Source organism: Salmo salar, chromosome 06 (genome assembly GCF_965601325.2).
Source record: "Salmo salar chromosome 06, fSalSal1, whole genome shotgun sequence".
In the NCBI taxonomy this organism is placed as follows: domain Eukaryota; kingdom Metazoa; phylum Chordata; class Actinopteri; order Salmoniformes; family Salmonidae; genus Salmo; species Salmo salar.
Window position 1 is genome coordinate 76,913,608 of NC_138296.1, and position 16,393 is coordinate 76,930,000.

At 40.7% G+C, this 16,393-nt stretch overlaps 1 protein-coding gene across 1 annotated transcript in view; it reads left to right on the forward strand.

Moving 5' to 3' along the window:
* The first annotated feature begins 259 nt into the window (after window positions 1–259).
* The window catches only part of opn8a (opsin 8, group member a), a 49,416-nt gene continuing 33,282 nt past the window's right edge, over window positions 260–16,393 (forward strand). Inside the window, exons 1-2 of the mRNA XM_014205725.3 lie at window positions 260–448; window positions 15,324–15,617. Coding sequence (XP_014061200.1) covers window positions 370–448; window positions 15,324–15,617 — 373 coding nt within the window. The 5' untranslated portion in view covers window positions 260–369. The remainder of the gene's footprint in view (window positions 449–15,323; window positions 15,618–16,393) is intronic.

Sequence of the window (16,393 nt, forward strand, 5' to 3'; positions counted from 1 at the left end):
GTGTGTGTGTGTGTGCGCATTTTCATGAGTGTACTTACACTCACAGTTGACAGTTGTCATCCTAATCTGCTCAGCGGAGAAGGGGAGGTGGGGGTGCTGTGTGGTGTGTGGCTTTGTACTGTACACGTGTGTGTGTGCGCGTGCGCGCGCGTGTGTGTGTACTTAGGTGCATATGTGTGGGAGTCCATTATGGAGAGGGAATATAAAGATTCTAGGAGCTGATTGAAAATGCTACCTGTGGTAATGTCAAGGATAAGCCTTGTTCAGATGAGCCTGTGTCCCTGTTGGAGGTCTACTTCTCTCGCTGGCACCGTTTGGGGAGTTTGATTACTGGTCCGTACTGGTCTGGTCTGTCTGTGGAAGAGGAGCATGGAGGAGGACAACAAATACACGTCCAAACTGTCGCCCACTGTGGACTACTGGGCAGGCATGTACCTAGTGGTGATAGGTGAGTTACTTACAGCTGAACTGCGGTTCTCTTTCATTCCTTCTTTTTCATTTGTTTCCCTGTGTGGATGGATTCTGTTCAGCATTCAGCATGGGGCTGGTAGTTTGGAGTTTGAAACACAAATTGCAGGAGTTTAGATATTAGTGCATCATATATTTTTTGGGGGGGAGACGGTGATTAGAGATGATGGGAAGGGACTCTGCGTTTTGAGGTTTTCACACCAAGTCATATCGGTAGACGATATAGGTGTAATACACTGAGTGTACAAAACATGAGGAACACCTTCATAATATTGAGTTGCACCCCCTTTTGCCCTCAGAACAGCCTCAATTTGTCAGGACTTTAAAAGGTGTTGAAAGCGTTCCACAGAGATGCTGGCCCATGTTGACACAGTTGTGTCATGTTGGCTGGATGTCCTTTAGGTGGTGGACCTCCCCTTCATCTACACTAATTTAAGTGGATTTAACAAGTGATACCAATAAGGGATCAGAGCTTTCACCTGGAATCAACCGGTCAGTCTGTCATGGAAAGAGAAGTGTTCCTAATGTTTTGTAAACTCAGTGTACTGTATAGAATAGGTTGCACTTACAGAAGAATTGATTGGACACAAAGCATTATAGTTGTCTTTTCAATGATTGGTAATGTGTGATCTAGTTCTGTTGATGTGTGAAAGAAATAGAGCCTGCACACTCATAAACTCCACCATGTACCTTAATTCGCAAATAAACAATGTTTAGATCCTTCAAGGATCTTTGTCAGGTGACTAATGGTTATTGTGCATCCATTGATTTTACACAAGCTGTTGCTTATCATTTGTTGCTGATTGTTTATGTTGTACGCAGTGGAAACCGTATCTTTCACTGGTGCTCGGTCTGATGTCGAATTGGACTATACATAAGGATATCCACGCCATCAAGATACACAAAAGGTGAATTTGGAATTTGAATATGTTTATTCCTTACAAATTCACATTTGAAAAGTGTGAATTTTGGAAGTGTGCTACAGCACTCCATTCTTTCCAGTTGTAATTCTGATCTCTGCACACTCTCTCTTGTTTAGTGCATGCTTCCACAACAGTTCCAAGCAGTTCCATAGAGCTGAACCGGACCATATTTGGTGATATTGAAGATTTTGTGTTTTTCTATTTGCTATGGAATAGTTTTACTGTAGGTTGTCTCGGGTGTAACAGAGGTGGTGTCTGAACATGGAGCCTTGGTCCTGTCTGCATGTACTCTGTGGAATCTTTAGTACTCAAGCTTAATTTATGTGACTCTGTAGAACTCAAGCTTTATTCACATGACTCTGTAGAACTCAAGCTTTATTCACGTGACTCTGTAGAACTCAAGCTTTATTCACGTGACTCTGTAGAACTCAAGCTTTATTCACGTGACTCTGTAGAACTCAAGCTTTATTCACGTGACTCTGTAGAACTCAAGCTTTATTCACGTGACTCTGTAGAACTCAAGCTTTATTCACGTGACTCTGTAGAACAAGCTTTATTCACGTGACTCTGTAGAACAAGCTTTATTCACGTGACTCTGTAGAACAAGCTTTATTCACGTGACTCTGTAGAACTCAAGCTTTATTCACGTGACTCTGTAGAACTCAAGCGTTATTCTCTTTCAGCTTCACATTTCAAACACTTTCGACATGTCAACTCTCCAACACTTGCATGATCATGATGTTAATAGGTTTGACCGTAAAATCACTCACTTTAAAAAAAATCGCAAACATACAGACACATTTTTATCACACATCGGCATGCAAGCAAACACACACACAAGCACACGCACATACTCCTATCCCTGCTCACCCTCTCAGAAATGCATTTCATACATTTTTCATACCCAGGTGCCATAAATATTGGCATTCTCACACTTTCTACTTTACACTGTCATCCCTGGCCTTCAGCTTCCAGCCGTGAAAGTGTCCTGTTGGTTAAAATGTGTAAAATGTACTTACTACCTTTTAGCTACTTTGCAAATACTTAGCATGTTAGCTAACCCTAACCTTAACCCCTAACCCTAACCCCTAGTCTAGCTAACATTAGCCAACTATTTTACATTAGCCACAACAAATTGCAATTCATTATTCTTTATAAGATATTCGTTACAATATTAACATTTTATATTCATCCAATGTGATGTTGGTCCGCATAAAGTGGATGCAACTTGGATATAGACGGTCCATGAATCGGCATATGTGAATGTGAGTACCTTGATTACCTTAAAAAAATGGTCTGACATCTTGGACGCAGTCTCCAGTTCTTTAAACCTCAATGGCTCTGATAGACATGAGCCTGCAAGTCTCATCTCCACAGCGTTGCTGGAGATTCTGCAGCACCCCAGAAAGAGAAGTCAATTTGCTAGTTATAAAGTTATAGAATTACTACTGTCTGTTCAGAATGAATGAGCAGATCCCCACCAGCTGCAATCTGTTCCATAATCAAGACCTCTACAAATACTCAGTCCTGCCACTTCCACACTGCCAGATCGTAATCTCTGCTCAGTCAGTCTACGTTTCTATCCATTTGTTACTATTTAGATCCTGTTAACCTGTTAGGGCTAGGGGGCAGTATTGACACGGCCGGATAAAAAACGTACCCGATTTAATCTGGTTACTACTCCTGCCCAGTAACTAGAATATGCATATAATTATTGGCTTTGGATAGAAAACACCCTAAAGTTTCTAAAACTGTTTGAATGGTGTCTGTGAGTATAACAGAACTCAAATGGCAGGCCAAAACCTGAGAAGATTCCATGCAGGAAGTGGCCTGTCTGACACGTTGTGTTTCATCTTGGCTCTTTTTATTGAAGACTGAGGATCTTTGCTCTAACGTGACACTTCCTATGGCTCCCATAGGCTCTCAGAGCCCGGGAAAAAGCTGAACGATATCGAGGCAGCCTATGGCTGAAACACATTATCGCTTTTGGCAAGTGGCCGATCAGAGTACTATGGGCTTAGGCGCGTGCCCGAGTCGACCCCATGCTTTATTTTCTTTCATCTGTTTACCTAAACGCAGATTCCCGGTCGGAATATTATCGGTTTTTTTATGAGAAAAATGGCATAAAAATTGATTTTAAACAGCGGTTGACATGCTTCGAAGTACGGTAATGGAATATTTAGCATTTTTTTGTCACGAATTGCGCCATGCTCGTCACCCTTATTTACCCTTTCGGATAGTGTCTTGAACGCACTAACAAAACGCCGCTGTTTGGATATAACTATGGATTATTTTGAACCAAACCAACATTTGTTATTGAAGTAGAAGTCCTGGGAGTGCATTCTGACGAAGACAGCAAAGGTAATAACATTTTTCTTATAGTAAATCTGACTTTGGTGAGTGCTAAACTTGCTGGGTGTCTAAATAGCTAGCCCTGTGATGCAGGGCTATCTACTGAGAATATTGCAAAATGTGCTTTCACCGAAAAGCTATTTTAAAATCGGACATATCGAGTGCATAGAGGAGTTCTGTATCTATAATTCTTAAAATAATTGTTATGCTTTTTGTGAACGTTTATCGTGAGTAAATTCACCGGCAGTGTTCGGTGGGAATGCTAGTCACATGCTAGTCACATGCTAATGTAAAAAGCTGTTTTTTGATATAAATATGAACTTGATTGAACAAAACATGCATGTATTGTATAACATAATGTCCTAGGGTTGTCATCTGATGAAGATCATCAAAGGTTAGTGCTGCATTTAGCTGTGGTTTGGGTTTATGTGACATTATATGCTAGCTTGAAAAATGGGTGTCTGATTATTTCTGGCTGGGTACTCTGCTGACATAATCTAATGTTTTGCTTTCGTTGTAAAGCCTTTTTGAAATCGGACAGTGTGGTTAGATTAACGAGAGTCTTGTCTTTATAATGGTGTGAAATAGTCATATGTTTGAAATTGAAGTTTTTGCATTTTTGAGGTTTTTGAATAACGCGCCACGGGATTACACTGGCTGTTACGTAGGTGGGACGATTTGGTGCCACCTACCCTAGAGAGGTTAACCATTGTGCCTGTTTTCCTTGCCTGACACAGTACTCTCCACTACAGTTCTGCCAGCTCTGACTCTGGTTCCTGTCTCCAGTCCCACGTCTCCTCATCCTGCTACTCTGCCCTGTATTCCCCACTCTACTGCTCCATTGGATTCCCCTCCAGACCTGCTTGCCCTGTCACAACCCCTCTCGCTCCAGCCTCAGCCTCCGCACCTGGTTTCCTGCAACCCGCCCGAGCTTCCCCTGGCCTGCACTCCATCTTCCCCCTGTGTTTCAATAAATATCTTGGTTACTTCATCTGAGTCTGCTCTTGGGTTTCCCTGTTCCACTCTGCGTAACAGTGTGGTGGAATTATTGTAATCAGAAGGAGAGACTTTTAACATTTCTTCAAAATAATCAAACTTTATTATTTAATTACTGCAGTAATGGAGTTGGTCAGCAATCACCCCTGGAGGTGATCACTGAGAACTCAACCAGCTGGTTGGTAACCACCCCTGGAAGTGATCACTGAGAACTCAACCAGCTGGTTTGAGCCACAGATTTTATAGCAAAGTCCATCCTCCTTCAGTCTACGTGACAAACAACAGATGTGTGGAAAGTATCACAATTTTAAGATTTGTATGAAAGATACTTATAATTCACACCAGACAGTATCTGCTGTAAAAACTGTCCTCATTGTGTAGAGACCAGTTTCTGGCCCCCCAACTCCATAGTGGAGTCATCTTCCCCTGGTACCCCAGTACAGAAACATTAACTCATGCTCTGGAATGTGGTATCACCCAAAGACATGGTACATCTGTTAGTGTTAAATCCCCCAGAGGCCCACTTTCAGTTCACACAGAATAGAAACTGGAAAGCAATTTTAGGACTATAAAATCCTCCTAATTTGGTACAATATGTGTGTCTCCACACACCTAGACTATTGATGGATTCAAGGCGAGGTTGTTTTTATTGATCTGTTTGTCAGAGTCAAAGTAGCCTGTCATCTTGATGTATTGTGCGATATTAAAAAATATTCTGCTAAAGTCTCCAGTCATGTAAAATTACATGAAATGCTGTTATAAAAGGACACATTATTTCCAGACCCTAGGCTACAAAAACTTTATCCCATGTGTGCAACTTCTGTAAGAGCCTCTACTCTACTGCCACTACGCACATGTGATGTGCATGCAATGCTTTATTGTAAAGGAATTTTTTCCCCCCATGCTTTCTGGTACCTCAGAGCTCCCCAGGTCACCCCCCTCTCGTGCTAACTTTTTGTTTCCGGCACCTCCCGATTTACAAATTAAGCACTGAACACAGGCATAGACTCTAACTAACCACCATATACTAAAATAATCACACAAGCCACTAGCCAGCCAGCGATATACCATGAGTTAGAAAATGTATAATATTAGGCTATATCGTGAAGTTATTATTTAGGAGCTTTGAAGATAAATCACAATCGGTAAGAAAATAACCAGCTAGCTAACTAGCAGATTTACATCAATCATGAACATCAATGGTCAGCTGACAGCCTACCCTCTTTTCCCAATGTCAATCATGTTTTTAGGAGGCACTGTAACTAGATTACTTACAATTTGTGATAAGTGAGTGTGTTACAGAAATAAATACGCCTATGCTCAAAAATGTAACATTTTTGCTACAGAGGCAGTTAGTATGTGACAGAAGAGGTGATCATCAGGTTACTGTCCTCAGAACACATGCACCTTGGGAGAGTTAAACGAATTCATGCCAGAGTCTTTATTAATGGCTTGGATTAATTCATGTGTCTGTCTACCTACAATATGGAGCAACTTTATCGCATAGAGGTGTAACAAAACTCCAGCTGTTATTGTGATATTTGTGTAATCAACATTTGGTTTTCCTTGTCTGGCCTGTGTGTCTAAATATGACAAACAACAGGGTAATGTGGTGATGTGGTGTCGGGTCATCGGAGCAGAACATCACCTGGCTCAGGTCTAACGCTCTGAATAAGACATCATGCTCCGCCGGGCTGTAAGTAAGGGAGGAATAATTGAAAGGCAAACTTCCATCCCGATCATCAACCCTAACCTCCTCCAATGAGACCAGGACCATGTTACTGTATGTAAGGCACAATGAAAATAAGTGTTTTTGGAAAGTTCAAATCGCAGATGTCAAGACTTACAGATGTTCACGATTCATTTCTTTCTCCCAGTGACACAAGGAAAACATGCCATTCTTTATACATGAAAATAGAAAGATATTTTCTATTGACAGAGGTCTTTCAGTTGGCCTCTCGAGTAACCTGACATAGGTGGCATTTCTACTTCACACAGCCAGCAATGAATTTAATATTCTCCTTTTCCACCAACGGTTGCTGTGGATTGTTCTGTCAAGGTACTGTTGGCTTTCTGAAGGACAAAGCCTCACATCCTTCACTTTCACTGAACAATGGGAGATTACATTGATTATAAACCTGTGGAGGAAGAATGAACATGTAGCGCCACAATATTTCCCCTTGGTTTAATTAAATCTCCATCAGAATATGGGACTGGCGGGGTTGGGAGGGAGGGTTGGAGGGGAAGGTGGTGTGTTGAGGTGGAGGGAGACGTTATATAAACGAGATTGAAACCAGAGTGATTCAGGCCACATTAATCAAATATCTCTGTGAGAAAGGTGGGCTACAATCAATTTTCTAATTAATGTTCCATTATTATGTTTGCTGTAGCTAGCTGGACCTCAAGCATGTTTTCTGTGTAACAGGTTAGGAGAGGGAAGAAGGTTGATAAAACAGGTCAGATGTGGAGAGGTTCCTATTGGAGAGGAAAAAAGGTAACGGAGAGGGGTGTCAACCTACTAGTATGGTTAAGGTCACGATTCCCAAATACGCAGCCCGTGGGTGGTTTTATTTCACCCCCCAAGTTCTGGCCCAAAAAATACTAATAATAAAATAATAAAATCCTGCTTAAAAAAATAATATTTTTTGGACATAAAAGACTGTAAAATCACCAGGAAATGAGCTCAAAGTGATTTTAATTCCGGGAAATCTTTCCCCAAGTATTCCCAAGCATAAATAGAGAGGAGAATGTGATCGTAGCCCAAGGTAATCAAGGTTCGAAATGATTTCGTTTTTGTCAAATACTATATCTGGTTGTCGTCGGTGAATGAGGACCAAAACGCAGCAGGTACGTGAATGCTCATCTTGATTTTTAATTACTCTCAAAAATGAACATACAAAATAACAAAACACGAAAAACGAACACTCGACAAATAAACAGTCTGGTAAGGCACAAGGCTATACACAGAATAATCACCCACAAATAACACATACAAACACACCCTAATATATGGGACTCTCAATCAAAGGCAGATAGACAACACCTGCCTTCAACTGAGAGTCCCAACCCCAATCAACCAAACATAGAAACACACACACTAGACTAACCATAGAATTAACTAAACATAAACCAAAACCCGGAAATACTAAATCAAACACCCTTTACACAAACACACCACCCCGAACCACATAAAACAAATACCCCCTGCCACGCCCTGACCAAACTACAAAACAATTAACCTTATATACTGGCCAGGACGTGACAATATCTGTTTGGGATTCTTGTGGTTGTTAATTTGCAGTGAATTATATGAATTATATGTTCCAGCCCCCCAACCATCCACTCAAGGAAAAATTGGCCCACGGCTGAATGTAATTGGGGACCCCTGGTTTAGGTGATGAGAGTTGAGGCATGATGATTATAGATCCATAATGGATTATGAAGCTTGGTTTAGCATATTTTTATTTAAAAAAAATATTTCACCTTTATTTAACCAGGTAGGCAAGTTGAGAACAAGTTCTCATTTACAACTACAACCTGGCCAAGATAAAGCAAAGCAGTGCGACACAAACAACAACACAGTTACACATGGAATAAACAAACATACAGTCAATAATACAATACAAAAAGTCTATATACAGTGTGTGCAAATGAGGTAGGATAAGGGAGGTAAGGCAATAAATAGGCCATAATGGTGAAATAATTACAATTTAGCAATTAAACACTGGAGTGATAGATGTGCAGAAGATGAGTGTGCAAGTAGAGATACTGGGGTGCAAAGGAGCAAAATAAATAACAGTATGGGGAAGAGGTAGTTGGATGGGCTATTTACAGATGGGCTATGTACAGGTGCAGTGATCTGTGAGCTGCTCTGAGAGCTGGTGCTTAAAGTTAGTGAGGGAGATATGAGTCTCCAGCTTCAGTGATTTTTGCAGTTTGTTCCAGTTGTTCCAGTCATATATTTTATTAGATTAGCTTTTGCCATATCTGAGAAAAGTGGGAAAATAATGACCCAGAGGAATGTAATTACACGTGTGACATTATGAAAGAGAGAGAGAGGTGAGAGAGAGAGGCGAGAGGGAGAGAGAGGCGTGAGAGAGAGAGGCGAGAGAGAGAGAGAGAGAGAGAGAGAGAGAGAGAGAGAGAGAGAGAGAGAGAGAGATATGGAGGAGTCTTCTTCATCTCATGAAATGATCAGTATTGTAGCAGGCTTTCAATACCTTTCACCAATTGTGTCACTGTTATGACATGATGTGAATACCAAGGATGATCAATGCCTTTCCATGCATCTAGTTAATGGGAAATATTCTTGGTTAACCCTCAGAGTCAAATCAATTGGACCCATCAATCTCCTCTGTGAAATTTGTTACTAGCTCATTGTCATGATATTTTACAATTGTCTGTGTAATTGTTGCTTACTGGAAATACTTCCTTACTTTCTTTGTAGAAGTGTCAATCCCACAACTATATGCTGTTCCAAAATGAAGTTTTATTCAGAATGCTATTTGATGAGCTACATGAGTCTCCTTGATCTGATGTTGACAGATACAGTCCCCTTAGCTGCTCTTGTGGTTGTTATAGCTAATTAAGGTCTGGTGGAATCCCTCTCATTGCGTCCAGTAAAATGGACTGCAGGGTCCCTGTTGTTCAACAGTACCCACTGGGCAAAAACTGTTTGAATCAACATTGTTTCCATATATTTTCAATACAAAAACTAAATGTGGCGACGTTGAAAAAATGTGGAAAACTAAATGGATTTGCAAAAAAATCCTAAACTTAAGGGCATTTTCTTTATTTTTCACACAACTAATGACATGGTGACATTTTTAGTTGATTTCATGTTGAATTCACATTAGTTGACAACTTAACCAAATGACAATCAAATATAGAACTTTGAACTGACGTCTGTGCCAAGTGGGTAGCCTCAAGGGCATTACAGCCTTGCATCATATCTTAGCCGAGGATAAATTAATTAGGCCAGCAAATTGGATCAATTAAATGCACTCACTGGGGCGCTACAAATGGGGGGGTTAATAATTATAATGACTGGTTGCTGGAGACAGATCTACATCAGCCCACCTGGGATCAGAGCTCATTCTCCTGGATGGTTTTACCTCCATCCACGGTAGTCATTCTGAGACCAATTACCTGCATGTTGAGCACTTATGGATGTACAAGGAGAACAGTTGCTGGTAGAAATTACTTGAGTTCCTATGGGGGCTCCTCACCTTGTGATGCCATTGATTAGGCCTACGTAAGAACTAAGCTTCCAAATAGGATCCAACTCATTAGAAGTCATGGCATGCTGCTATGTTCTGTCTGGCTGTGAGCTATGATCAATATTAAGGTTCATACAGATGTAGGATCTTCATTTTAGCCAGTTTGCTACAGCAGGAAGAAAATCCTGCATCAACAGGAAATGTGAATTGTTATGTGGATTATAGGTTGATTTGTTTTTTGTTAGATCAAATCAAGTCTGTCATTTCAAAGTGGAAACTTTAGAAGCCTTTTTGTAAGGGAGTGCGTAACTGGCGGCATGGAAGTCAGGCGCAGGAGAGCAAAACTTGGTAATCAACGGAGCAGTTTTATTCATAAAACCACCGGTAACAAATGGGTACAAAATCCGTCGCGCACCAGAGAAAATGTGCACTTACAATAAACAATTCAGCACAAAGACATGGGGGGAACAGAGGGTTAAATACACAACATGTAATGAGGGAAATTGAGACCAGGTGTGTGAGAAGACAAGACAAAACAAATGGAAAATGAAAAGTGGATCGATGATGGCAAGAATACCGGCAACGCCGACCGCCGAGCGCCGCTCGAACAAGGAGAGGAACCAACTTCGGCGGAAGTCGTGACACTTTTTAAAACTCAAATGCACTATAAGTTTGCATTTCCTGCTTTGCAGCAACAAAAGAGTGATACAATTAAGATCCTACATCTGTATAGATCTTCTTCAATGTCGCAAATACTAATCCTTTTTCTCTGCTGTCCATGTTAAAATGGATCTAATTTTTCAGGCTTCTTTCATAGACTGTTCTCTCTGCTTCCGCACGGCAAGCAGTACCGATGCACCAAGTCTGGAACCAACAGGACCCTGAACAGCTTCTACCCCCAAGCCATAAGACTGCTAGTTAGTCAAATAATTAAGCAATAGCTATCTGGACTATCTGTATTGACTATTTTAGCACTAACTCTACCTATATGTACAGTACAGTGCCTTCAGAAAGTAGTCACACCCCTTGACATATTCCACATTTTTGTTTTACAGCCTGAATTCAAAATTGATTAAATATATATTTTTTCACCCATCTACACACAATACCCGATAATGACAAAGTTAAAACATATTTATTGAAAATGTAATTCTGAAATATTGCATTTACATAAGTATTCACACCCCTGAGTCAATACTTTGTGGAAGCACCTTTGGCAGTGATAACAGCTGTGAGACTTTCTGGGTAAGGATCTAAGAGATTTCCATACCCTGATTGTGCAACATTTGCTCATTATTATTTTCTAAGTTCTTCAAGCTCTGTCAAATTGGTTGTTGGTCATTCCTAGACAACCATTGTTAGGTCTTGCCATAGATTTTCAAGAAGATTTAAGTAAAAACTGTAACTCGGCCATTCAGGAACATTCACTGTCTTCTTGGTAAGCAACTCCAGTGTAGATTTGGCCTTGTGTTTTAGGTTATTGTCCTGCTGAAAGTTTTCCTCTAGGATTTTGCCTGTGCTTAGCTCTATTCCGTTTCTTTTATCCTTAAAAACTCCTCAGTCCTTTATGGTTACAAGCATACCCATAACATGATGCAGCCACAACTATGCTTGAAAGTATGAAGAGTGATACTCAGTAATGTGTTGTAGTGGATTTGCATAATACTTTGTATTCAGGACAAAAAGTTAATTGCTTTGCCACGTTTTTTTTGCAGTATTATTTTAGTGCCTTGTTGCAAACAGGATGCATGTTTTGTAATATTTGTGTTCTGTACAGGCTTCCTTCTTTTCACTTTGTAAATTAGGTTAGTAATGTGGAGTAACTACAATGCTTTTGATCCATCCTCAGTTTTCTCCTATCACAGGCATTAAACTCTGTAACTGTTTTATTGTCACCTTTGGAATCAGGGTGAAATCCTGCGGTTTCCTTCCTCTCCAGCAACTGAGTTAGGAAGGATGCCTGTATCTCTGTAGTGACTGGGTGTATTGATACACCATCCAAAGAATAATGAATAACTTCACCATGCTCAGAGGGATATTCAATGTCAGATTTTTTATTTTTACCCATGCAACTTATTATGTGACTTGTTAAACACATTTTTACTCCTGAGCTTATTTAGGCTTGCCATAACAAAGGAGTTGAATACTTATAGACACAAGATATTTCAGCTTTCATTGTTTATTCATTAGTAAAAAAAAATTAAGAATTCCACTTTGACAGTCTATACCAGTTGCTAATGAAGCATGTAAAATGTGATTTTATTTCATTTATTAACAATTGAAATAGATTGAGTGAGAACTTGATCTCAATATTTATGCCTACAGGAGGATGAAAGTAAAAAATGTGCAACATCCCACGCAAGCTCCCACATTGTTTAATCTATGATTTTAAACCACTCTCTGAAGGACTGGCTGTCCATTATGGCGCATTCTGAGTAGTTCTGAGTAGTTTTATGTCTCATACTTAGTTGAATGGTATCCATGTGTAATTTCTCCAAAGCCATTTTATAATTGATTATAATAACAACTACCTGGAGAATGAAAGAATAGTCATATCTTATAGTTCTATTCAAAGAGAACATTGTGTATCTCCTATAGCCTACCTATGTGAATGCTCTGGTATATTATTTATCCACAGCCATATTTGATGTTCACTAGTACTGAGACACACAAACAAAGCTGTTGTGCCTGTGCAGAGTTTGAGCAGCACGCATCTCAACCCTTCTGTCTCTCAACTATCCTGCCTCAATACACATACAGTACAAATTCATCCACAATCCTATCTTCCAGACATCTTCTCTCTATCTCCAACAATCTCCCTATCCTCTGCTTTCTCAATTTTCTCTCCTTATCTTCCATCACTCTCTATCTTCCATCTGTCCTCTACATCTTCTTAATTTTTCTCTCTATCCTCCATCTATGTACGTATGTACAGATTCTCAATCTATCCTTCCTCTATCCTCCATCTATGTATTCTCAGTCTATCCTTCCTCTATCCTCCGTCTATGTATTCTCAGTCTATCCTTCCTCTATCTTCCGTCTATGTATTCTCAGTCTATCCTTCCTCTATCCTCCATCTATCTATCCTCAGTCTATCCTTCCTCCATCTACGTATTCTCAGTCTATCCTCGATCCTCCTTCTATGTATTCTCAGTCTATCCTTGCTCTATCCTTCATCTATGTATTCTCAGTCTATCCTTCCAAAATCCTCAATCTATATATTCTTAGTCTATCCTTCCTCCATCTACGTATTCTCAGTCTATCCCTCCTCTATCCTCCATCTATGTATTCTCAGTCTATCCTTCCTCTATCCTTCCATCTATGTATTCTCAGTCTATCCTTTCTCTATCCTCCGTCTATCTATCCTCAGTTTATCCTCCTCTATCCTTCCATCTATGTATTCTCAGTCTATCCTTGCTCTATCCTCCATAAATCTCTATCTATCCTCTCCTTATCCCCCACCACTATCTTCAATCTATCCTCTCTTTATTCCCTACCTCTTGCCAATTTCAATGTGAAACAGATTTACCCTGTGTGAAATAGCATAATGATGTCCCTGCCCTGTCCACTAATAAAACAACAATATACACTGAGTGTACAAAACATTAGGAAAATGACATAGACTGACAAGGTGAATCCAGGTGAAAGCTATGATCCCTTATTGATGTCACTTCAATCAGTGTATACGAAGGGGAGGAAACAGGTTGAATAGTGATTCTTAAGCCTTGAGGCAATTGAGACATGGATTGTGTATGTGTACCATTCAGAGAGTGAATGGGCAAGACAAAAGATTGATAGGTGCCAGGCGCACCAGTTTGAGTGAGTCAAGAACTGTAATGCTGCTGGGTTTTTCATGCTCAACTGTTTCTTGTGTGTATCAAGAATGGTCCACCACCCAAAGGACATCCAGCCATCTTGACACAACTGTGGGAAGCGTTGGAGTCAACATGGGAGAGCATCCCTGTGGAATGCTTTTGACACCTTGTAGAGTTCATGCCCCGACAAATTGAGTCTGTTGTGAGGGCAAAAGTGGGTGCAACTCAATATTAGGAAGGTGCTCCTAATGTTGTGAACATTCAGTGTATTTTCACCAGTTGTCCACTGTCAAAGCAGGACTTGTCTCTCACAGATGGTGAGATTGTGGTTTAGATTCCCGCAAGAAACACTGAATATAAGTCGGTGAATTCGGTAAGTCGCTTTGGATGAAAATGTGTGCTAAATGTGTTGGGACAGTGTTTGACTCAATTCAATTAAATAATATTTGTCTTTATAACAAATGGGGCATTAATGCAGCCAAGCAGTTAGAATGAATAACAATGTGTTCAGTTCAGTGCATGTGGTTTTCATTGCAATAATTGACCAGGTAAAAATGTCCCAAAAAAACACAGCATTATAAAATAGAAGTCTTAAGCTCATTAACAAACCACCACAGATGTTGCTTGCATTGCTATTTCAATATGATGGCTATGAATAGATAGATGTAGAGGGTAAATAGGAAAATATTGAGTCATTATTTAGTTTTGGTTTTAGATTTATTAAAATAGGCGACGTAGAGCACATTTAAAGCACATCCTATTTGGGTCTGTTCAATGCCCAAATGTTCCCAGCTGTCGGCCTAGCAGTTCTAACAAGAAGTGGACTGGAGATAAGACACCCCAGGAAATGAGACTGGATGCAGGAGGGTTCCCATCTAATTCCCTTTCATTTGCTCTGCAAACACCATCCAAATCCCTAAACTCCCAGACAGTTGATTTGGGCAGAATGTCCACGTCTCCACATTTCCTCAGTACTGTAGGATGGTGCATTAGGTTAGTTCTCACAATGCAAGTTGAGAGAGCCACTCTTAAAAGACTATTGCAAGTGGCAGCACTGAAGCAATCGTTAATCCATAAAAAATTATTTAATGTTGCTTTTATAGATCCTTCTGTATCCCCGATGACACTCCTCAGCCCTTGAGGGAGAGGAAAAGAGGGAGGGAGAAAAAGGTGGATGGAGGGAATGAGGCCTTTGTGCCATCTTGTCACTACATTACCAATACATCAAGGGCTTCAGTTTAGGAGCCATTCTACCATGACAAATACTGCACTTAGGGATTAATAGTGTCCACTCGCCCATGTGATGCTCAGTACTCTGCCGTGCTCTGCCCTGGAAAACACCAATATCTGGCCATACTGGAGAACGACTGTTTGGCACATTCTACTCCTATTATCTCTACCATAGACATCTAGTGACTAACCTCTTCTCTCTCTCTCTCTTTCTTCGAGCTTGATTGGTTAATTGATTGCTAGATTAGTTGATGAACCGTTGCTCGCTCTTCCAGTTTATTTGACTGACTGACTGACCTCTTTCTCTCTCCCCCCTCCAGCGGTGCTGTCGGTCCTGGGTAATGCTGCGGTCCTGGTGACCTCAGCACTCCGGCCAACTCACCTCAAGGCCCCGGAGCTCCTGACAGTCAACCTGGCGGTGACAGACATAGGCATGGCTCTCAGCATGTACCCCCTGTCCATCGCCTCACTCTTCAACCACGCCTGGATTGGAGGGGACTCCTCCTGCCTGTACTATGGCCTGATGGGGATGATCTTCAGCACGGCCAGCATCGTGACCCTGGCTGTCATGGGTCTGGTACGATACCTGGTGACAGGAAACCCACCCAGAACAGGTATTCTGGGTATACACTGGAGTGGTAGAGGTAGATACTGTATAGGGGTAAGGTGACTAGACATCAGGATATATGATAAACAGCGTAACAGCAGCGTATATTATGATTTTATGTGAGTGTGTGTGTGTGTGTGTGTGTGTAGAGTAAGTATACATTTATGTGCATATTATGTGTGTGTGAGCAAATTATGAAGTGAGTGTTTGTGTGTGTTGGAGTCAGTGTGTGTGAGTGTGTAGGGCCCTGTGAGTGTGTAGGGCCCTGTGAGTGTGCATAGAAACAGTTGTAGAAGATCACTGACTCTATGATTTGACCTGAAGATCACTGACTATGATTTGACCTGAAGATCACTGACTCTATGATTTGACCTGAAGATCACTGACTCTATGATTTGACCTGAAGATCACTGACTCTATGATTTGACCTGAAGATCACTGACTCTATGATTTGACCTGAAAATCACTGACTCTATGATTTGACCTGAAGATCACTGACTCTATGATTTGACCTGAAGATCACTGACTCTATGATTTGACCTGAAGATCACTGACTCTATGATTTGACCTGAAAATCACTGACTCTCTGATTTGACCTGAAGATCACTGACTATGATTTGACCTGAAGATCACTGACTATGATTTGACCTGAAGATCACTGACTCTATGATTTGACCTGAAGATCACTGACTATGATTTGACCTCCTTTTTTTTTTCCGTTGTCTTGAAAGCACCATTATTTCAATTTATGCCCAGCTGTACCTTGCAAGTGCAACACCAACT